The sequence below is a fragment of the Pteropus alecto genome, unplaced genomic scaffold, assembly GCF_000325575.1.
Source record: "Pteropus alecto unplaced genomic scaffold, ASM32557v1 scaffold270, whole genome shotgun sequence".
In the NCBI taxonomy this organism is placed as follows: Eukaryota; Metazoa; Chordata; class Mammalia; order Chiroptera; family Pteropodidae; genus Pteropus; species Pteropus alecto.
Genome location: NW_006430735.1, coordinates 475,098 through 500,675, shown reverse-complemented (window position 1 = coordinate 500,675; position 25,578 = coordinate 475,098). Strand labels below are relative to the sequence as shown.

Here is a 25,578-nt window from a genome sequence, read left to right as displayed (position 1 = left end):
CTCTCAAGCATTGTATTTAAACTTGCAGGTGTAATTGGAAATGCAGGATTTAATAAGTCGCTGGATATGAGTGAAGGTTGTAATATATGTCTCTCTCAGCTTCATTAAAAATGGTACAGGGTTAGAGTCCCTGTTTTCTCTTTAAAGGCAGTGTTTTTGTTTTATAAGCTTGTTGGTTTTTTCTATAGGGAAATTAAGTTTTCAAACTTGATTATATACAGGAATAATTTATTTTGCTTTCCCTAAATGGTTCGGCAGAAACAGACATGGATCGTTTTATTCATCATTCTCCAAGATCTCAAATCTATTCATTCAACATTCTTTAAGCAGCTGATATGGCCCAGGTGCTGTACTAATCTCTGAGCTAAGAAGAACACTAAAACGTAGTACCTACCCTCAAGGAGTTAAAATTAAATCAAAGTTTTATAAAGGGCACAGTATTAATAATTCTTGAAATGAACATCTTGTTATCCTTCTAATTTAATTATGGATCTGAGACATTTTTTGTTATGTTCTGCTACTTTGGGCATGCTGATATGGAAAGGATTCTAAAGGCTGCATGTTTGCCAAGAAGCTCTGATAAATCAGTCAGAGTCCAATAGGAAATATTAAACCCTGACCATAAAACATAACGCCAGTGTGAAATTCTAGCAAGCCATTCTTCACCAACTTTTCCTTTCCTTTCATTTGATGCCCTACTTTGGTTTAATTGAAATTCATTGGAGATTTAAATTTTGTGTAATTAACAGAAACTCTAAGAAATACACAGTAGCAGTGTCAGTTGTTAGAGACTGCAAGTGGTTACTATTTAATTGCTGTCATAATGGCCCATTAGTCATGCCTCTAAAGAGGTGTTAGGTACTTTTTTCTCCTTCTGAAACATCTGTGTGATTTAATAAATTGAATAAGCAAGCCAGAGGTTGCACAGAATACTAAGTAAGTTGAATAATTACCTCTCGAGAGGCATTCTTTGAAGCATTGTCACTCTGAGTGTGGAATTTATTTTGTACCTTTGACAGTAAAGTGTTTTCTTTCACTTCCACCCTATTCCACAGATATTAACAAAACATTTTTCTTCTTCACTCTGAATTCCTACACATCTTCCTTTTTATAGTAGCATATTATGCAGTGGTAATATTGCAGGGTTACTATATAAGGTGTAAAGTAAGGAATTGTTTTCATTCTATTTTTCTGGGAGTCTAGATTATGGCTTCTGAGCTCATGAATGGCAAATACCATGTTCCTCAAATATTGCTTACAAAACTAAAATGAATACACATAAATCAGTTGGATTTTTAGCCTTATTATTACAGCCAAGGACTTTAATTCAAATAAAAATAAAATTATTTTTTTCCTTCTGCATATTTTCCAAAATAATTTAAAGATATGGCAGTGTTCACAATAGTCATTCACAAAAAAACTCAGTAGATAAAAATCAGTAAGCTCTGATTTTAAAGAGGTTTATGAATGTCCTGTATTTAGAGAGCATCACTGAGGAAAAAATGTGTAGTTTTCTAAGAGAGGTGAGAAGCCAGCACAGCCACATTTAGGGCACTAAGAAATAATCTTTTACTGTATCTATCTTTGAAAGTAACCCATTTTCAAATTTCTAGCCTCAGTGAAATTTTGTTATCTTAGTACTGCAAAACAAAATAATATTTGCCTTTAAGATTGTTGTAAGTTGGTTTTCTGTCTTTGATTACACCTGTGTCTTTTTATATAAATGTGATAAAATGGTGGGACTCCTCTTTCACTGTGGGAGTCACATAGTGGCTGCTACAGTTGTCTCGAAATGTTATGATGGTGTGGAGGACTAGAGTTCATGATCCTACAGATAACAGGAATGAAAAAGAGGAGACATATGAGAAAAGAAATCTGGTAGACCAGTGCTAACTCTGAGTCTAGTAACTACATGAAGTAGATGCGCAGTGCATGGCGACGTGCCTGGATAACAGCAGATATATTAGCACTTTGCAAGCATTTTCAGTTGGCTCTAACAAAGACCTTTAATAAGTATTTTAAAAGTTGGCTCCCTTAAATGTCTTCAGAATGCAAACCCTTGTAAACTCATGTATTAAAGGTTTAAATTGGATTCTAGAAACAAATATTTAAAAAGAAAGCTCTTACTATGTCAAAAAAAAAAGACAATTAAGATTATAATTACTGGACAAGTTTTGCATCTTTCCATTAAAAGCTGAAACTTATCAATTAGAGGAAAGAATATTCATTGATTATAGTAGCTGCTTTAATTTGAAACTTGAAATTTGAACAAAATACTTATATCTTTTTTTCAGTTTTGAATGTTAGTAGGCAGCTATTTTAAACTTTATTTTAACCTAGGCTACGAATCTATGATTGAGGAATTACTACATTCTGATATTATAGTGTAATATAGTGATAGTGTAGTGATGAAAAGGTTAGGCTCTTAAAACAGACCTCCTGGATGTAATTTCTTACTCAGTACCACTTAGCTGTGTGACCTTCATCAAATTATGTAAACTCTCAATTTTCTTATTGGTAAAATGTGGATAATAATTGTACCTACCTAATAGGATTAAATGAGTTAATACAATAGGGTCTGGAATTTTAGTTATTGTTGTTCCTAATATAGTAACCGATAGTATCACTTAGGAAGATATCTCATATTTCTGCTTATTCTTAATTTATATACACTGATGATTCTATAGTTATTAAATTGTATTCATTTCAAAGCAAGACAGAATTCTTATGGATACATGAACTTTTTTCAGATGCTGAGATATGTTTCCTTAGTTATCATACTATATTTCTTTGTTCTTGAGACTATTTTTATAGTAAGTATACCAGTTGGAATTTGCATAGCACTTTGGAAAGCTTTGAATTCATTTCTATCTTTCAGATGTCCCTTAAAATGCACATGCTCTCATTATACCCTACAAGGAAGGTGAAATGGTTTATCCAGTGTCACACGGCTGTAATTAGTGGATTTATACTCCTAATCCAAATGTTTGATTCAGAATATCTGTCCTCTTTTTCTGAGTTACTGTTTTCATGGGCCTCCTAAATTAAAACTAGAAGTTCTGTCTAGATTCATCAGTGTCTTCCCCCTTGCCCATATAAAAGAGCACCAAACCCAAAGACCTCTCCCACTCTGGGTTATTTAGTCTAGGATTACTACTAACTGTCCTCATTTATTTTTTCATTTATTCTTTTAACAAGAAGTTATTGAGTTTCTGTTATGCACTGAAAATGCTTACTATAGACCCAGTTTACTCTCACTAAATGTTATTTATTTATTTATAATTAAAAAGATTTACGTTAATTTTAAATCTACTTGAAATATAGCAAGGTAATGTAAATTAGAAGTTACTGATGCACAAAACACACTCCAAAGTGAGACTCATGAAGTCCTATGTATTCTCTCAGGCCCTCCATAATATTGTTTATGTGGAAGATATGAAGTAACTGACCTTAAAGTGTACCCTCAAATAATTATCCTGAGAACAAAGAAATTGTACTACATATAATATTTATCTTTAAAAAATTAAAACAAGATATTTAAGAGATAATATCCATCTGGACAATATTTAAACAATATGGAAAGTGACTAAAAGATGATGATGATGAGATGATACTGCTAATATTAGGGTATTGCTGATAGTGGTAAAGTTTTTTGGAAATATAATTTTTCTGTTTTTCTGTCAATGATGATTTGTTCTTGGGGTACCAAAAGTTATATTTAATGTCATTAACTTATAGTATTAAAGGTTGGCGTGTGAATCTGAATTATTTTATTATGAGCATAGTACATAGTTACATTTCAGATGAGTATAGTACTCACTGATAACTTCTGCATCCTTTTTTTAGGAGTATTTCATATTTGAAGAAGTGAAATCTACTGAGTCAATTAGAACGGTGGAGTCCCAAGTACTTCCTCTTAACATTCTCAGAATATTTATATATTGGAGACTAGAAAGGGAGTTATTTATTGGTTTTAAGAACCATTAACGTATGGTTCTTAATCCTGCATTAACTATATGTTGACAAACATTATTTTAATTATTGAAGTGCAGTGCTGATGAATTCTATGCTTGTTGAAGACATTCTTCATGGATATTCAGTCAAACATCTGACAGAAGCTAGGGTGGAGTACCAAAGTGGCATTTGAGAATTTCTGGTTAAACTTAATTTGCATATAACAGTTGGTTTACAGAGAAAGAGTGATGGGTGAAGTCATATTAGTGTAAATACCATTAAGGAGGCACAGTCACTGTGATCTATGTTTGCATATCCAAAAGGACGTACATTGCAGCTGTTTTTTGATATAGTGAGTAATATAAACTCTCAACAAAGATAAAGCTCAATAGAAAATATCTTTTGTGATATATGTTCCTAAAACTGCTACTCTAACATACATCAGTAATTTATATAGCAGTAAACTTCAGACAGGAGAGATAGAGTAAAACCTAAATTGGGTATTAGATGAACTGTTCCCAGTCTCTTTCTTGTGTCATCAAGATGCTATTGTTGTCTTTCACCTCCTTCCCTTTCTAAACTTAATCTTTTCAGTTACCCTTTATTAGGAAATAGATGACATAAACTAAAAGTCATCCTTAACCAAAATAGTGTGCAAGTTGACCTTGGAGGTTCTAAGAGAAGCCTTTGTAGTCAAATACAGTGGTTCATACATTCTAGGCAATGCGCTCAAAAATAATGTGACTTTGATGTTTTAAATTGAGGGGACTCATTTTTAGTTATGATAATTGTATTATAGTTAGATCTTAGAAGATTTTCTATTTTTAGATACACATCCTAAAACATTTACAGATGAATTTATGTAATGTGTATGATGTGCTTCAAAATAATCTATGGGTGGAGGGAACAAGTGAAAATATAGATGAAACAAGATTGGGCATTAATTGTTGAAGTTGAGTGACAGATATATATAGATTTATCACACTTTCTTTCTGCTTTTTTATATGTTTAAAATTTTCTGTAATTTTTTTTTAGTGTATGAACGAATGCAGTGTGAACTTAGGACCCAGAATATTGCTTTCCATTTTTCGTACATTAAAGACGCAAAGAACATCAGCTCTTTCATTTCTTGCTCTTATATATAAACATATATTTTTATAATTTTCTTATGCAGATCTGTAAGAAAATTTCACTAGAAGCACACAGTATGGATCCCTTTTAACTTTTATAATAAGGAGATTTTACCTGTATGACAACACATATTGAATGTGCACTTAAATGTAATGTTCCTGTTATCGAAAAATAGAAAGGTTTAGCTTTGATTAAATATTTACTCCTGTGTTAGAAAATATCAATCTAAGATAGAAGAATTAAGTCTCAGTTTTATCATCTGTAAAATGATAGAGAAAATAATATTTAAGTTGCCTCGAAGCCCAACAGATCTTAGCATGTGTGGCAATAAACATCAGAGGATTTTGTATTAGCATGTCTGTACTTTTTTTGCCAATTTAGTTCAACTATTTACCATTCCTAGTTTCTCTGCCAAATTATGTAACAGTAAATAAAAAAAAGGAATGTTACAATTTCTTTTCATTGCCCAACCTAAAGAGTGTTTGTTTGTTTGTTTTTGACAATTTCCGTGGCAATGTAGATGTTCAATTTGTTAATCTGAGTGACACTTGGGAAAGAATAAACTACCTACTACAGGATCTGCTGCAGAATGGTTGCTCAGAAATTTTCCCATGAGAGGAGAGAGAGTTATTCCACCACTGATCAGAGTAGAGTATCCCTCTAAGGCAGGTAGACTACCAGTTTCCCAGCAGACCAAGTGGATGGGGCAGTCTTGAGTTAAGTACTGAATGGTTTCTTTAAAGATGTTAGCTTTCCTTGCATCCTTTGTCTCATATCTTAAAAGTTGCTAATTCATCCCGTTACTGCCTTAAAATAATTTTATGAATTTTACTATTTTTAAAATGACACACTACTAAAGTCAGAGTATAATATAGAAACAAAAATATGGTGGTGAATATCGTATACCATCTAACTCTGAAAGGCAGCATTATCTGCAGGGCTAGGGTGAGAACACAGTCTTGTCCTAGTCTCCTTGCCCACTGTGAATTTTTAGAGCAGTTAGTTTTGACAAATTGATTTGAGTGGGAGACTTTGAATAAAAGCTTTAATAATTACTGATAATGAATTTCTGGCCTAAAAGTATTTGCACATCTTTTTGCAGTATTTTGCAGTTTGAAAGCAAGATAGAATATTCCACATGAGATGTGTCAGGATGTGTCAGCTCTCAGGACAGATGATGGTTTTCAGCTCTCAGGACAGATGATGGTTTCTGAATATAGATTTACTTTATTTTTTTCCTCACTAATTACTTATAAATCAAGGTTTTAAAAGACCTTGCCAATTAAAATGGCAATATTTAGCTATAGTAATATGCACAGGAACTTTTCCAGAATGGATTTTGAAATGGATTGTTCTAATTAATCCAGTTCCTTTATTTATAATGAATTTTTGTCAAAAATCTCCTTTTAAAAAAATGTTTCATTAGCACTGGTGCCTTTTGATAAAGAGGAATATAGTTCAATTTCCAGTTTTCTGCAGGACTGTAAAGTTTTGATAATGTTAAAATTATAACTGAGCATCCAGGAAAATAAAGTTAGTCTCCTTTTCTTTGGCAAATCAAACTTTTTTAAAGAAAGTTTTCTTCAAAAATTTGAAATTTGAAATACTAGACGTTTATCATATATTTTGTTGGCTCCCTTCACTACTCTACTACCTCTTCAAGACAGATCTTCCCCCACCCTCTCTGTCCAACCTAAAACTTCATTTTTTCAGCTTCTTTTTATAGTCTTAGAACATTGGCTTCTCTTGGTACTGTTTTGTTTGAATGAAGACCGATCAGCACATTTTTTTGTGTTTGTTCAGGAGTCAGACGGCCAGGGCTGCCCCTTCTGTCGCTGTGAAATAAAAGGAACAGAGCCCATAATCGTAGACCCCTTTGACCCAAGAGACGAAGGCTCCAGGTGCTGTAGCATCATTGACCCCTTTGGAATGCCAATGCTGGACTTGGATGACGACGACGACCGAGAGGAGTCCTTGATGATGAATCGGTTGGCAAATGTTCGAAAGGTAAAACCAGAAAACGTAGGTTTAATTAGGGTGGTTTGTGGGCATGAAAAAGAAATGATGCTGTCACAAATGAGATATGAGTGTATTTGGGTTTGGAAAGAAAGATTCAGGCATCAAAAGAAAGGTGACGATATAACTAATGTTGACAGGATGATGAAATCATAGACTGAGAAAGAACTAGGCTCTACTTAAAGTATTCTCACTTGTTTTAAACTTCAAAATGAGAGATGGTGAGAGTTTTTGTGTAGAACTAAACATCATCTAAGAATGGCAGTAGCAGATCTGTGAAGAAAAATTTAAGAAAAAATTATTAAAATTGGAAATCTGAGACTAGAAATAGTCTTTGTTGAAGTCTAAAAGAAGCATCTGATAGTTATTTTCTTACCAGGAAAGTCAGACTTCTATCTGGTTACTAAGAGGTCCCAGAAGATTTACTTTTGTGAATTTACCATAGTTTGGGGTTTGCTTATCAATATTCCCGACTCAGAAAATTGACTTTGTCAGTTCACTGAGAATGGATGCTACTGCCCAATTGGAGTTTATGTAACCACCAAGCTCACAATGGAGCAGTCAATGGACCAGAATGCCAGTTGAGTAATTTATACACTGGAAATACAGTGATCAAGAGAACCAAACTCTCAGATATCAGGCTATTCCCTGTACAGAAAGATACATGAAACTCAGAAGTTTTGTGCTCTCAATATCAGAGATATGGTAACGAGTGGTATGAAAGCGTCTGCAAACAGTGTGAAGCTACCCTCCCACCCCCACCCCCCTGACTCATAGCAGACATGGCTAATCTATCATGACACTAATGCATGCTGAATTCAGACTTGGCCTACACAGACCTATAGAACCGCTGCAATTCTTTACAATTTGGCAGGTAACATGAAACCTGTTCGCATCTAGGTGAAGTGATGATAACGAGTAATGGCATCAGATTATATTTGCCATATGCATCTGTCTGGTAGGGAAACACTTGGTGCAGAGAACATATGAGGCATATCTTTAGCCCCTTTAGGGCTATACCAAAGTTTATCTCTCAGCCTCCTGGAGTTTTTATGTTCCAATGTTCCATGCTCACCAAAGACATACCCTTAGGATTTTTTACATACAAATTTTTATATACTTAAATGGTTAAAATCACCAGCATGACTACTCTCAAATTTTGCTTTGGTCTGGGATGATTTTTGTTCTTTACTTCATTGGTTTTTCATAAATGTTACAATTTAACTTGGAGAAATTACTCTTGATTCCACTCTTTAATCCTAACAACAACATTTAACTTTTAGTTTTGAAATGTGTGATCTCATTGACCGAAGAGATATAAGAAAGGAAGTAATTATTAGTCAGTAACCCTAAAGGGAGACCAAGAAAAGAAATCTCAAATTGAAACAAGAAATTGAGACTTAATTTTAAGATTAATTCTTTATCAATAAACCCATATTATCTTTTATGTGAACAAAACTTTTTCATATTTTATTTTCTCAACAACTTGAAAAGGTAAATATTATTCTTCTCATTTTTCAGATAAGGAGATGAGGCTCAGGTTAGTCATGCAGCTTGGCTGCATTAGTAGTTTGTAGAGCCAGGATTCAAAGTTATGTCTTCTGGATAACAATACAGCGATATCTCCAATACCCCATATGTAGCTGTCTCACATGCAGAGTGATGAAATGGTTTCTACTAAGTCAGATTATGGTGTGTATCCTAGAATTTTTATCATATACTATCATTCATTTTACCTAATATTGATAATAAAACTGTAAGATGTATGATTTCGTTGTTCTGGCCCTATTCTAGTTTCTTAATTCCTTGATTTCACCAACTCGGTGGAGAAGCTAATGTTATTGTCCTTTTTTACGTAGGAGAAAACTCAGGAAAAAAGGTGAAATAGCTTGCCTGAGATCCTAGTACTACCCTATAGCAGAAGTGGCACTTTATTCCAAGGCTTCCAAACTTCAAAACTCTAGCTGCGAGCCATCATGCAATGTGCCTCTTTTGCCATCTTTGGAACATGTCACTCACAATGTACTTAAAAGAGAGGCAGCTTGTCTACGGCCATGCCACCCTGAACAAGCCCAATCCCGTCTTCTGATCTCGGAAGCTAAGCAGGGTCGGGCCTGGTTAGTACTTGGAAGGGAGACCACCTAGGAAGACCGGGTGCTGTAGGCATTTAAAAAAAAAAAAGCTTAACTACCTATCCTCTGAAAGTCTTTTCAGTTCTGTAATATAACGTACAAGCATATTTCAGAGATATTGTAGGTTTGCTTCCAGACCATCGCAATAAAGTGAACATCACAATAAAGTGAGTTGCACAAGTTGTTTTGGTTTCCCATTGCATATAAAAGTTATGCTTACACTATACTATCGCACTAAGTGTGCGATAGCATTATATCTTAAAAAAAATATGTATATGCTTACACTATACTATCGCACTAAGTGTGCGATAGCATTATATCTTAAAAAAATGTGTATATGCTTACACTGTACTATCGCACTAAGTGTGCGATAGCATTATATCTTAAAAAAAATGTGTATATCTTAATTTAAAAAAATACTTCATTGCTAAGAAATGCTGACCATCATTTGAGCCTTCAGGGAGTCATAATCTTTTTGCTGGTGGAGGGTCTTGCCTCAGTGTTAATGTCTGCTGATTGATCAGAGTGGTGGTTGCTGAAGGTTGGGGTGGCTGTGGCAGTTTCTTAAAATAAGACAACAGTGAAGTTGGCCATATCGATCAATTCTTTCATGAATGATTTATCTGAGTTATCTGTAGCATGTGATGCTGTTTGATAGCATTGTACCCACAGCAGAGCTTCATTCAGAATTGGAGTCAGTCTTCTCAAACCCTGTTGCTGCTTTATCAACTAATTTATGAAGTATTCTAAATCCTTTGTTGTCATTTCAAGAATGTTTACAACACCTTCACCAGGAGCAGTTTCTATCTCAAGAAACAACTTTCTTTGCTCATCCATAAAAAGCATTGGTTCACATTTTATTTTGAGACTGCAGTGATTCATTCACCTCTTCAAGCTCCACTTCTAATTCTCATTCTCTTGCTTTTTCCACTAAATCTGCAATTACTTCCTCCACTGAAGTCTTGAACCTCTCAAAGTCATTCATGAGGGTTGGAATCAACTTCTTCCAGACTTCAGTTAATGTTGATATTTTGACTTCTTCCCATGAATCACAAGTGTTCTTAATGGCATCTAGAATGGTGAATCCTATCTAGAAGGTTTTCAATTTACTTTGCCAAGACCCATCAGAGAAATCACTATGGCAGCTGTGGCCTTACAAAATGTATTTCTTAATAAGACTTGAAAGTCAAAATTACTCTATGGTCCATGGATTACAGAATGGATGTTGTATTAGCAGGCATGAAAACAACATTATCATCTCCTTATACATCTCCATTGGAGCTCTTGGGTGACTTACATTTTGCATTGTCAAAAAGTAGTAATATTTTAAATCATTTTTTTGAACAGTAGGTTTCAGCAGTGGACTTAAAATATTCAATAAACTATGTTGTCATCTAGGCTTTGTTTTTACATTTATAGAGCATAGATAGAGTAGATTTAGCATAATTCTTAAGGATCCTAGGATTTTCAGAATAGGAAATGAACATTGGATTCTACTTACAGTCACCAGCTGCATTAGCTCCTAACAAGAGAGTCAGCCTGTCTTTTGAAGTTTGGAAGCCAGGCATTGACTTCTCCTCTCTGGTTATGAAGGTCCTGGATAGCATCTTCTTCCAATATAAGGGTACTTTGTCTACACTGAAAATCTGTTGTTTAGTGTAACCATTTTTATTAACTATCTTGGCTAAATCTAATGCATAACTTGCTGCAGCTTCTATATCACTTGCTGCTTTACCTTGCACTTTCATGTTATGGAGATGGCTTCTTTCCTTAAACCTCATAAACCAAGCTCAAAAAGGTTTAGAGCTTCAGACTTTTCTTTTACAGCTTCTTCACCTCGTTTAGCTTTCATGGAATTGAAGAGAGTTAGGGCCTTTCTCTGGATTGGGCTTTGGCCTAAGGGAATGTTGTGACTGGTTTGATCTTCTATCCAGACCCCCTAAAACTTTCTCCATATCAACCGTAGTCTGTTTCTCTTATCATTAGAGTGTTCACTGAAATAGCACTTTTGATTTCCTTCAGGACTTTTCCTTTGCATTCACAACTTGGCTTATTGTTTCCTGCAAGAAGCCTAGTTTTTGGCCTACCTCATCTTTCAATTTGCTTTCCTCACTGAACTTAATCATTTCTAGCTTTTGGTTTACAATGAGAGATGTATGGAAAAAAAAAAAGTGAGAGATGTGTGACTCTTCCTTTCACTTGAATGCTTAGAGGCCATTGTAGGGTTATTGATTGGCCAAATTATAATATCGTGTCTCAGGGAATAGGAAGGCCCAAGGAAAGGGAGAGAGATGGGGGAATGGCTGACTGGTGGAGCAGTCAAAACACACATTTATCAATTAAGTTTGCCATCTTATATGAGCATGGTTTGTGGTGCCTCCAAATAATTACAATAGTAACATCAAAGATCATAGATCACCATAACAAATATAATAATAATAATAATAAAATTTGAAATGTTACAAGAATTACCAAAATGTGACATGGAGACATGAAGTAAGCAAATGCTGTTGGAAAAATGGTACCAATATGGCTGCTCCACCCAGAGTTATCACAAACCTTTAATTCATAAATGCAGTATCTGCGAAGCTCAATAAAATGAGGTCTACTTGTACCTCATGAGTAATCACTAACATCCAATGAAATTTTAACCAGAAGTTAAAAATAATTAAAACTATAATCTGTTTGTATTAACATAAAAATATTTATGCTCTACACCTACCTAATGAGTCACCAAAAAACCAAGCAACTCCAATTAGGCCCTGCTATTTGTCATATAAATGAGTATTAAATCTATTTTCTGATATAAATTCTCAGTAGCCACTTATGCTGTGGCTACCATATTGAACCATATAGATATAGAACATTTCTAAAGATATTGAAATATCTAAGATAAATATAATAGAAATATCTGTTATAGATAATTTTATTGGATAGTTTTATAGATCATGCAGGCTCTTATTGAAAGTATCTAGGACTTACTGCAAAAGACCTTTTGTTTTTATTTAATAACCTGTTGGTCTTAGTTTTGTCTGGATATTGTTCATGATCTATCCTGCTGTCAGCAAACTATGGCCTGTTTTTGTTTGTTTTTCTGCGAGCTAAGAATGATTTTACATTTTAAATGGTTATATAGTTAAATGATTTTATAAGTACCTACATAATTTCCATGATTTTGCATCTTGGCTGGCAAAGCCTAAAATATTTACTTTCGGCCCGTAAGAAAATTGCAGTCCCCAGGTCCAGGGCACCTTAAGCATTTAAAGAATGTTTATTGAATACATGGAGAACAGGGAATGACAGAAAAGTATTTGAGAATCGTATAACAACTCAAGTGGTTCAGATGAACTAGTTGGTAATGTTTTCTGGCTAGAAAAAAAGGCATTTCAGTTTTCTTTACTAAATGGATTTTCTTTCATTGATTCATGTCAAAGGTGGGGAGTCGGGCCTTAAGAGTAATTCTTCTAAGAACTTTGTATACTTTACTGCTTGTGGGGAAACTCTGTCATGTATGAGTTTGGAAAAAGCTGCAGTCTCAGCCTGTTTTCCACTGAATTCAGTTGAAACTTGAGCTTTGTGTCAGTGGTGGCACTGACAAGCGAAAGGAATCACTGGTAACGTAAAATGAGCAGAATACTCGAAGATGACTCTAATGGTTTTCCCTGATCTTTTTGCCACTCTCAAGACCATGCATGTTTTGTTCGCCTTGGCACACTTCTGTCAAGGGAGCCAAGAGATTTTTTTATATTAATCTTCTCTTTAGTTTACCTGAAGAAGAGAATGGTACCCCCAGACATTGTTGTCCCAGAAGTCCCACTTCGATGGCTCTTTGGGCAGTCAACAGTGTCGTTTAATAAAGCTTTCACTGCAGTCACTGTTATTTCTGTACATTCCTATGGCAGTTAGTGAAATTTAGAAAACTTGTAATTATTTGTTTTTAAGTTGAGGAAAATATTTCAATTAAATGTCTGTGCAGTGATCTGCCTCTAGTCAAACAGATTGTGAATTTTATAATATTCATAAATCACTGCCACTCAGCTTTCAGTAAAACCTAAATTTTAGTATAGATACAAGTATCAGTTCTTTCTGAATAACTGAGGAAAATATTGCTATGACGTTATGTTCCCATAGCACTTTAGAAGTACTTCTATTTCAGCAGTTACAATAAATTGTTAATGTTTTGTTTAGAGGACTGTCTTCTCATTTAGACTATTAATTCTTAAGGCCAGGGCCAGTGTGTTATTTATCTTCGTGTTCCCTGACACCTAAACAGACTCAGTGACTGTTTGCTAAATGACATAATAAATGCACATGCATGCTCACACGCTTTTTGAGGGCAGTGACCTGATCTTACACATCTTTTTATCTTTGTTCCAATCTGAAGACTGAAGATATATGTACAAAAATCAAATTATAGTTTTATCTAGTTCTGTCTTACAGTTGAGATCATAAATATCACATGGTAATTTTGACATAATAGCTCTTCTACCTTAATTTTTTTCCTCTTTTTTTTTTTTTTTACTCATTCTTTTGTCTTATTCATTTATTCATTTTAAAACCATTTCTTTTTCTTGACTCCAAAAGTGACGGTCAGTATTGTCCAGCAGAATGATTCAGCTTTTTTTATCTGCCTTTTCAAATGCTCATCTTTCTCCTCCTTTATGAACAGGCTGATGACTATATTGTGGAATCATTTCTGCCTATCTTAAGCATATCATATTCTTTAAATTAGCAGTGCTTCCATCGTATAGAGGACTGAGCTCTTTGTATATTCCTGTTTCTATGGTGATATCCCACAACTGGACTTTATAAATACTAGGATACTAAACATATAGATTGTATTTTTATCAGTTAAGTTTGTTTAATAATGCTAATCTTACAGAAGCAAATAGAACCTATAAATCTGTAATATAACGTATTGGTCATCTTCCTTTATATAGTCTATTTTATGATTTTAACTAGAAGATGTTTGAGATTTTGCTTAAGATTGGATCATTGCCTGTATCTTGATCTGTCAGAATTTCTAGGATAATTGGATCTGATGTGAGTCCTCACAGGAAGTCCAGGGTGTGATTGTAAGATCACATTCCTCTCTCTGGCTTCAGTCAGATCAAAGCTTAGAAAAGGTGTCTGTTGCTAGTCAGAATTTTGTTTCATTTTGCCAAAGGTGTAAAGTGGAGTCTTAACAGTTCCTTAGCAATTATGTCTATAGAATGTATTATTCACCAAATATATAAAATTACAAACAAAATAAAGACTTGCATACAAAATAAAAATAGTGACAACTTGACTTAGTGGATGAATCTTTTGGTTTTTAAACATTACATTTTCTAAAAAGTATTTAAAATCTTTAACAAATTGTCATATTAGAACAAAAACAGGTGTCACTATAGGTCAAGGGAATTGTCTTTCATCTTTTTTTATACATCCTCCTAATGTCACCACCATCAATTAAAATACATACTACTAATGAAAAATAACATAGCATCTAATTCTTGCTTTTTCTAATAATCATAAATGTGAAGAAGGATCCATAGTATTCCTGATCATGAGGAAAGTGTTTATGTTTACAGGTCAGCGTCTGCAGTTTTTTAGAAGAGTGTCACCTTTTTAATGTGACTTAATTCCAGCCATAGGGCTGGAGGCTTTGCTGAAGCAGTTAAGGACAAGAATTAAAGGTGAAATACAGCAATAACAATAGACATTCACAATGTAGAATGTGGTTCTCAACTCTGGGTAGTTCTGCCTCCTGAGGGTGCTCAGAAATGTGTCAGGCCATTTTTGCTTTTCACAGTGACTGAGGGGTGGCTGAAATCACTGGCATTTAGTGGGCAGGGCGAGATATGTGAAACATCCTGCAATCTATGGGATAGTGCAACCCAGGAAGAATGATTCTGACTTCATGCTAGTCTTCCTCACATCTCCCACTGTGCAACACAGGTAAAGTCGTGGATGACAGTAAGCAATCCAGAGTCACAGGTACATGTTTGCCATTTAATTGCACTATGTTTACTGATATCCTTAAAGTTCTGCATGCAAAATAATAGCATTTTCATTGTTAGTATGTGACTAACAAAGTAAGAACTGCCTTGTCCAAGTGCTATATGATGTTATAGAGGACCTTGAAGACATTTTTATGTATTCCTCAAAAATGTTTTGAATATGTAGCAGTTTAGGAGAAATAAGCACTTGAACTCTTGTACTTAGTTTAGGGTTGGCCTCCTGAGGTCAACCGAGCTCCTGGAGGGCAGAGGCTGCTGCTTGCTCCTCTTTTCATTTTCACACACTTGCGTAGTGCCTGATGCCCAGTATTGCCATTGAGAAAGTTTTTGTTTTGTTTTTTAACTGATCAGTGGTGACATGGTTCCTAACTGTACTTTTCTTAAGAATGCTATGGTCTCTGGACTTCGGCAGCCTGCATTCATATTCTAGTTTTGCTGCTTAGAATCTGTGTGCCTTCGCATTGGTTATTTAACCCCCTGTGCCTGTGAAACTCTACCTCTGAGGGTTGAAATTAAATGAGTTAATATACGTAAAGCCATTGGAACAATACTGATACACAGTAAATGTTAAGTATTGGTTGTTATTAATATTACTTTTTATATAGTGTTACTTAAAACTCCTGAAGTAATGCTGTTCCTCTGAGAATTCAGTGTTTTCGAGATGTCTATGGAAGTTTTTTTATTTTAGTTACTGTTACTTATCATTGTTTAAGAAGAATTAGACACCAAAACTATGTAAGTTTGGCAAGCAGTTGGTTGTATTTTCTAATGTATTAATATCTGTACATAGTTATGATTTCATCGTGTGGCCACATTAAAAATAATTTACTATAGACCCATCTTTTATGTTTAAAACTCAGAGAAAATTTAAAATTGACAACATATCAGCTGATACTGTGTTTTAAGGACTAAATAATTTAGATAAGCTTACAGTAGTCTTATTTTCTACATACATAAATAGAAATGATTAAATATTCTCAAAAGTAGGGTGAAGAACTACAGTAACTAAATAGCAATTGCATTCAAACCAGCTATACCTGGTATTTTGGAGCGATGGGTGTTTCACATGAGGGCATTTTTCACTGACTGAAGTTTTTTCCTTTAATTCCCAGAATGTTCTTGTTTCTCAGCCATTTTTATGAAAGTATTGCTGAATTATAGTCACCATTCCCTGACTTCTCAAAATTGGTTGTGCAACTTAGTGAATCAAAGGGCATAAGAAGCCACTACAATCAACATGACATACTTCTTGAAGCTTACATTTTGCTGTAAGATTTAAGGGGGAGGTTGCACAAAGAGAGAACCACAAATTTAAATTTAAATCACATATATCTGGATCAGGATGCAAAATCCATAGGAATGTTTGAAGTAAAATATGAAACTTCAAAGAAATTTCAGGATTTTGGAAGCTGGTGACAAACCAATTACATTCTCATGAAAGGTACTTCAAGGAGAAACCATATAGCTCTGTGTAGTTAACAGTGTTTAACATTTTAATATAACTGTGCCCTTGGGGTTATTGTGAGGCCGTTTGAAGTAGACCCTTTTTGGCAATTTTATTGACCATCTCCCTGTCAAACCTCAAAGAAACGTCACCTCTTACTCCAGTCGATATTTCTTCAAGTTCGTTTCCAACCATTTTCCTGGTCTTCATTGCTTCTGATTTGTAGTATCTGAAAATTTCCAGAAGTTATTAGTGGAACATAAACAATAATAATAATTAAAATAGTGAACTTCACTTTACACACAAACAGATATCCATGTTCTTAGTAAAGTAGCAAGGTGCCTACATTCCCTTCCCATGGGGAGAAATGAAGCAGAATTTACTCCCTTATTTAGAGGACTTGTGGTGGTGGTGGTGGTGGTGGTTTTGTTTTTGTGTTATTTTGTATTTTAAGACTTTTAGAGCAGCTAAATTGGAGGGAACATAGAGAGATTTCTTATGCACTCCTTGCCCCCATACTTGCATAGCCTGCCTGTTATCGGCGTCCCCCTCCAAAGTGGTACATTTGTTAGAATTAATGAACCTACATTGACATGCCATTACCATCCAAAGTCCATAGTTTACATTAGCGTTCACTGTTGGTGTTGTACATTCTATGTGTTTGAACAAATGTATAGTGACACATGTCCACCATTATAGTATTGTGCAAAGTATTTTCACTACCCTAAAAGTCCTCTGTGTTCTGCCCATTCATCTTTCCCAGCCCCAATTCCCAGCAACAATTGATCTTTTTACTGTATTCCTAGTTTTGCCTTTTCTAGAATGTCATATAGTTGGAATCATTTGGTAGCCTTTTCAGATTAGCTTCTTTCACTTAGTGATATGCATTTAAGATTCCTCCATGTCTTTTCATGATTTGATATAGCTCATTTCTTTTTAGTACTGAATAATATTCCATTGTTTGGATGTATCACATTTTATTTATCCATTCACTTAATGAAGGACACCTTGGTTACTGCCGAGTTTAGGCAATTAAAATAATAAAGCAGTTGTAAACATCTCTGTGCAGATTTTTATGTGGCCAAAAGTTTTCAACTCTTTTCAGTAAATACCACCAAAGTGTATGATTGCTGTATTGAGTGATAAGAGTATGTGTAGTCTGTAAGAAAGTACCAAACTGTCTTCCAAAGTATCTACCATATTGCATTCCTACCAGCAGTGAGTGAGAGTTCCTGTTGCTCCACATCCTCAATAGCATTTGGTGATGTCAGTGTTCTGGATTTTTGCCATTCAAAATGGTATACACTAGTGTCATTTTTGTTTTAATTTACATTTGCCTGATGACATACGATGTACAGCATCTTTTCATATGCTTATTTGCCATTTGTATATCTTCAGTGAGGTTTCTGTTAAGGTCCTGCACCCACTTTTTAATCCAATTGTTAATTTTCTTATTGTTGAGTTTTAAGAGTTCTTCATATATTTTAGGTAACAGTCCTTTATCAGATATGTCTTTTCTAAATATTTTCCTCTTATCTGTGACTTGCCCTTTTATTCTCTTGATAGTTTCTTTTACAGTGCAGACATTTTTAATTTTAATAATGTCCAGATTATTATTTCTCTCATGAATCATGTGCTTGGTGTTGTATTTTAAAAGTGATCACCAAACCCAAGGTCATCTATATTTCTCCTATGTTATCTTCGAGGAATTGGATAATTTCACATTTTACATTTAGAGTTGTGATTCACTTTGAATTATTTTTTATGAAGGCTGTAAAGTCTGTGTCTATATATATATATATTTTTTTTTTTGGCGTACAGATGTCAGTTGTTTTAGAAACATTTGTTGAAAAACTGTTTTTGCTTCATTGTATTACTTTTGCTCCTTTGTCAAAGATCAGTTTACTATTTTTGTGTGGGTCTATTTTGGGGCTGTTTATTGTGTAGCATTGATGTATTTGGCTATTCTTTGTCCATACCACACAGTCTACTTCTGTAGTTTCGTAGGAGGTCTTGAAGTCAGGTAGTGTCAGTTTTTTAATATCGTGTTGGCTATTCTGGGTCTTTTGTCTTTATATAAACCTTAGAATCAGTTTGTGGATGATCCACAAAATAACATGCTGGGATTTTGATTGGGATTGCATTGACTCTATAGATCAAAGTGGAAGAACTTCTCTTTTTCATTTTGAGTTTCTTTCTAAATTCCTACAGATTGAGGCTTTTGGAAGTATGCTGTGGATAAGCAGGAAATGATAGTATTGCCCTTACAGCACATTCCTCATATAAGCTTTTGTTATCTAAAATGGAACAATGGTACAGGTACTTCAAAATAGATAACATCAATTATTTATACTTATCCTATAAGTTACTTATGAATGTGTATAAATGTGTCTAATGAATACTTTCTGAATAATAGTCTATATAGAGTATTATTTTAAAGACTAGATTTTGTTATGTTTACAAAATATGAGAAAGGAACAAAGACAATAGTAGCAAGGAAAGTATACTTAGAATATTATATTTTATGTGATAAAAGTTTTATCAGTGCCCTTCATTAATTTTCATTCATTTAGACAAAAATGTTGACACTCTGAGAGCCCTTCTCATCATCTTTATACATGTATCTATCTTGTTCAGATATGAAAATTTATTAAGTAAAAATCTTGTTAGAAATATTATAAAATTGACTGATTATCTATGGGATTGTCAGAACTCTCATCTTATTAGTAATTGGAGAAGTTTTCTCTTGTCCTGTTTTTAATAATAGTCTGGCTGGGTTTGAAGTTCCTTACCAAATGTTTTTCCATTTCCATAATAATGGATCTTATTAAAGCTTTTATAAAATCACTCTTTAGAAGGTGTGGATAAAATGAAGAGTGACTAAAATAGAATGAGTCCCTGATTATTATTGGTAATTTCCGAGCCTGTTGAGAAGGCTTTTGACTACTTTACTTTTGGGTCTTTTTCTCTCAGGATTTTCTATTAAAGTTGCAAATTTGGATTTATTTATTCATTATGGTAGTCATTAGAATCCTATTCTGAGTGCTAAAGAATTCTGTAAATTTTGTCAGAGAAATAAAGAATATCATTTATTCATTTTAGGAAGCAACGGGCTGGGGAAAATTGGTGACTATATAGACAGAATCAAAAGAATTCAAATATGGTCTTTAAGTTTCTAGAGCACCAGGATTCTAATTTATTAAAGGCATACTCATCAACTACTAGTATTAAAGAACTTAAGAGAAATTGTCAGACAAATATGCAGGTATGATAATACAGGCAGGAATTAAGGTGCCCAGCTTCTGTATTTTGAAAGGAGTTAAAAGAAAAAAATATATAATTTATTCTAAAGTTCTGAAAGCAAGTGTAATACTAGAAAAAAGTGAATATTATCTAAAATTGAGATAAAGAAATATAACAGGATTTAACTTGAAAGAATCACACCATTCTTCACAACTCTTCCAGTTACCTCTATATAAATGATTTTTTTTATATTGTGTAACAACTTCTGCACAGTTAATTCTGTGTCCATATCCTTTTTCTCTATACTTTACTGGTTATTTTTTTCATAGCTCTGTATTTCTTTATCCTTAATAGAGTGGATAGGTAATGATGGAGTAACAAAGAAAAGAATTCATTTAAAGCAATGAAAAAAAAAGACAGGATTCTTTTAAGAATCCCTTGATGAATGTCTTTTTATTATACTAATTAAATTTTATTTATTCATTAGGAGATTAAAACCAGAAGAGCAGAGATAAAATCTGTACCATAAAATAATTAGAAAGTATATTAAAGTGGGAAAAAAGTATTTATAACAGTTGTAAGAGAGGTTAATTATCCTAATATATAAAGAGCTCACTCATGTCAGTGAGGGGTAAATAAGAGAATATGATAGATATTCTTATGGAATAAAACATAAAAAGCCAGTAACCAAAAGAAGAAGTATACATGGCAAACAAATATTGTAATTTTTTCTGATTATTCATTAAATTCAAATTTAAACATCAGCATGGGCCATTAAAACGTCAATCAAGTGTCAGTAAACAAAAATTGAAAACTAAATATACTCTATGCTTTTGAGGTTTGTGCAAGGGTAACGTAACCATCACGCAGTTGGTAGAAGAATAAATTGGTTTCACCATCTGGATAGCAAAAGGGTCTTATGAATATTCCTCAACTTTTACCTAGTTATGAGTTTATTATCCTGTGCTCAAAACATTCTAGGATTCTGTCTTTAAAAATCAAAACGTATATGATCAAAGACTTCTTTATGTTATCACTTTATAATCAAGAAAACTTGAGAACAGCATAAGTGTTCATAGCCAGGGAATAGTTAAGATTGATATAGACATATAATTAACCCTTTAAATATATATTTATATAGAATGCTTAGATCTTTTGGTATAAAGTTAACCAATATAGAGTGGATTAAAAATTGTATACGTGATTAGGAACCATAAGCAGTGGTTCTGTATAGATGTTTTCAGAACAACTCTATATTTTCCTATAGCTCTAAAATTTTATGCAGTGAAATTATGTTAATAATAAGAAAAAAATTAAATGAAAACATAATTTAAAAAAACAGGAGTAGAGGAGTACCCAAACAGGTAAAACTCATTTATTACAGTAAACAGTTTGACAACATTTATACCCCTAAACTCATGAACCCACTCTTATTCTTAAACTATTATTCCTCTTATTATTTGTTATTTCTATATTTAAAACACTCTTTAGGTCAATGTGAAAAAATAAAAATATTTATTAAATTCAATTCTAGATTTTTATCCTAATGGTCAGTGTTAATAACAGCAGATAATCCAAGCAGCATTTCTGTTTGACTTTTGAATGCGTTCTACGAATTTAGTCTACAAATATCTATATGTTTAGATATTTGATTTTGTTACCATTGCTTTGTTTAGGCCTGATTGGGAGAGGAATTGTAGAGGACAAAAAAGAAAAATAAGGATGGGAACACTTTGTTTAAAGATACCTCTGATAGTTATCTTCTGGTAGTGAAGATGAATAAGTTTTGACCAGACAGGTTATATAGATCACATCTGTCACTTCTGTATCAAAATATATCACCCAAATAAAAATTAAATGTTTTATAGTAGCTTTAATTTTATCATACTTCATTAAATTTCATTAGCCAATAAAGTCTCCACAAAATGGATTAACCTTACTCCATAATCTGCAGGAAACAATAGCACTAGGTGGTGATGTGTGCAAGACCATGGCATTATAAAGTTCTAGCTGAAATTTAAATATTAAATAAGAAATATATGTGTATGAAGTCAGATTATACATTTAATTATATGAGTTTTTTTAAAATCCATTATAATCAGTTGCCATTAGAACCTTAGTTTGACAGCCACGCTTGAAATTCACATATTCCAATCAAGGGTATCCCTATCCGACAAAATATCTACCTGTTATTATTTAAATTTCTTTAAAATTTAAATAAATGTTCTCCTAATCCTCTATTTAAGATGTTTCATGTATATGTCTTAAATCTGCATTTCAATAAAGAATAGAAATGGTAATGATTATGAGGAAAACTGGACAAACCAGTAAGAGGTGATTAAGTCAGCATAGTTCACAGTCTTAGAATTTAAACCTGAGGATTGTCCAGGTTTATTGTTTTTCCCCAACTCCCTTTATCGCCTACCAGAAGTAGAGAAAAATAAATGGCATAAGTGATCTTTGGATGAGGATTAGACCTGTGGAAAAAGAAGGCATACAGATGGACTGAGGGAGCTCTTTGTGGAAGCTATGTAGGGAATAATTTATATCAGTAAACTAAAGATGACTGGCTACATCCCTTTGTTACATCTCTGCTTTAGAGACATTTGTTGTACCTGATAACGTCCTGTAATGAGAAAATTCTGATACTCTAGAAATTAAAGTTTTTAAAAAGACATTAAATATTCCAATATTATATAGAGACAGAGGTGTAGTTTAAAGAAGAAATAATTTAAATCTACATTATCAATTTTCCTTCTCTTTATTTTCAGAAGGGAAAATATGGCAAACTGTCTATTCTGTAAATTTTGATATCATGAATTTTTAATGTTTCATCTAAAAATTTAATTATGAACTGAAGTATAAAGCATTGTGTTAGGCTTATTTCCTCTTAAGACTTGCAAATAGGAAGAAAAGAAAATGGTAACTATTCAAATAAATTAAAAGTGACCTCTTATATTACCATCTACTAAAACCATCTACTAAAAATGTTTACAGATGTTCATAGCACTGAATTTTACCAGCAATAAAAGTTAATGGAAAGTTCCAGTACACTACTTGCAGAATTGTTCGTAGGGATAGCAAAGGATTCAGCAAAAAGTAATGCATTACTGTCTAAAGGGCATTGACTGTTAAATTATCTACTCTTATATGGGAATCTTACTATAACTTAAGAGAACTGGAGAAAATGGATGTTATGGTGAATTTAGTCCACACAGTCAATCAAGATAAAATGTTTTTTGTTTCTTCACATACAGATATTTTCTCCATAAAATGCTTCTACCTAAGCCAACTTACAGAAACTGTCATGCTTCAAAATGAATTAGTTTTTCAGAAGGACAATCTGTAGTCACCTTGAGAATATAACATGAATCATGCTAAGCAGGGTTTGCTTCCAGTTACATTCACAAATCTGTAAAACAATGTGCTCATCTGCAAGTACCAAGGAGTTTAAGGTTCCTGCTGTACCGTACATGTTGGTTTGTATGTCTGTCTCAGGGATTTTCATTATACCCTTTTGATATCTAACAATTCACCAACTTTAAATAAAATCCATCCCATTATCTAACATAAGAGGAATTTGGTAATTGCTTAAATATTAGTAATTAAAATGAAGTCAAGCTCCTATGGTGATGGTGGGCTGTTGGTTCTGTCAGAATTCCCCTTCCTGTTTCAGGTGTTGAGGAGAGCAGGAAGGTAGTTGTGGAAGAAAAGTGTGTAAAGAAGCATAGGTCTGTTAAGCAGTCTTTGCAGTGTGTGTGCCTAGCGCTGAAAAATTTCTGTGCAAGTAACTAAATTAATGAAGTACTGTGTGTTCTCTGTATACATATAAAAAATTGTTCGGGGTAGGAATTGTGTGGATAGTTTTGCTTCTTGAGTCTTTTTTGTAAAGGACAATAACCAGATCAACAAAGTATTTTTATCAGGTAAGTTTTGCTAGTTCTCAGAGAATGTAATTGATCCTAATGGGAGTTGTAAAGAATTAGATGTCCTGTGACATCTCCTGATCTGAAATGCTATTATACTGTGATGCACATAGCTTTACGTCAGGAATTCTTTCTTTTCTGTCTGTGACCATTTTGGGATTGATTTAACTCCATAAGATTCACATTCATGACCATGTGAGGCCCCATGACTTTTTGGGTAGAATTGTTACTTTGTAAAGAATCACTACATTAAAATGAGTTTATGACTGTGGAGTTTCTACTTTTTCTTCTTTAGTAACAATTGAAAATATTTTTTGCCTTATCACAGGTAAGAGCTATAAAAAAAAGAATCATGCAATTACTAAAAAGAAAAGCTTCTTAAAATTGTCATAAAATGATGTCTAAATGTATTGACCTATTTTAAATTATTTGGCATCAGTTAAGAGAGACAGACTTGAGAGTTCAGCAATGTCATTACAGTATTCAGGCATTTCTGAGATATGGTCTAGAAGCTTCTTGTTGAGCCACTCAAATTTATTTTAAAAAATCTTTACAAAGGGGAGAATAACTCCTCACTCCTTAAGTGTGGGCTGTGCATAGTGACTTCTTTACAGAGCACAACATCATAGAAAGGGGAAAAAAGGGAAAGGGGAGAAAAGAGAGTGAACTTTATAGTGAAGAAACCTTGACAGGTAATACCTCAGCCACGTAATCAAGGTCATCAGCAGTAATGAATCATATTGATAGTGTGGACCCTGGATATGATATGGTTAAAATGTTTCTTTATCTCTGTGGTCTTCCTTCCAAAAACCAACAACCCCAGTCTAATCACAAGAAAAACATCAGAAAAAAAAACCCCAATTTTAGTTAATTAGAAAGAATGTTTTACACAATGTAACTAAGTGTGGATGTGAACACAAATTTATTATCCCATCTCAGATAAACACAGAATGGCTAAATCTTTCTCACAGTTGCTAGAGTTTGAATTAAATTGTTACTTGTTGACATAGACTATTTTTATAAAAAAGGTGAGTAATGTCAGGGTGGGGGAAATGGCTTAACAACATTAAAACTCTTTATAAATACTAATATTAGGAAACAGGTGAATATCAAAGCATGCTAGTTCAATGCAGTGGTGTAAAAATTAAGCCTAGCTCTTTAAAGAGCTAGTAACTTAGTCTTGAAAAGGATACCACCTGATACTTCAGAACAGAATGTCATTTATCGTAGTGAGGCTATTTGATTAATTAGTATGGCTTTTATACTAAGTAACACTCAGGTTATTTCACAATAAAAATAAATTCCAAAGTAGAAAGGGTTATACACGTAGAAACTGAGGTACTTATTGACTTTTTGATGCTATCTACCATACAAGATTGAAAACCTGTAGTAGCATAGAACTACATCAGTTTTTAGCAGAAGTATAGACTTTCCTAGATTTGTTTGTTTTTAAAGAAAAACATTTAACTTGAGAATTTCTTGTCCATGTGAAGGCTTGGAAAAAAATATTTGGTTTCAAAATTGTTTATTATAAATACACAATTTTTTTAACCCTGCCTGATTTAATTGGTTTGTAAGAAGTAAACTACATGCTGGATACATGTTTTATATGGAACAAAATTGTGTCTAAGTTTTAGAATGAACTACAAATCAAAGACCAAAGAAAGTTCTACACTACAGATAATTAAGAGCAATGTGCATTACTGCATTGTGTTTCTGGTTTTTTCCTA

The 25,578-nt window shown here is 33.5% G+C and overlaps 1 protein-coding gene and 1 pseudogene across 6 annotated transcripts in view; both read left to right on the top strand.

Moving 5' to 3' along the window:
• Window positions 1-25,578, top strand: part of CBLB (Cbl proto-oncogene B) — a 204,105-nt gene that overhangs the window by 120,252 nt on the left and 58,275 nt on the right. For all 6 annotated transcript variants that reach the window (XM_025050952.1, XM_006905441.3, XM_006905443.3 and 3 more), the window contains exon 10: window positions 6,889-7,092. In XM_025050952.1, the coding sequence (XP_024906720.1) occupies window positions 6,889-7,092 (204 nt within the window). The remainder of the gene's footprint in view (window positions 1-6,888; window positions 7,093-25,578) is intronic.
• LOC112485241 lies at window positions 9,146-9,267 on the top strand (annotated as a pseudogene).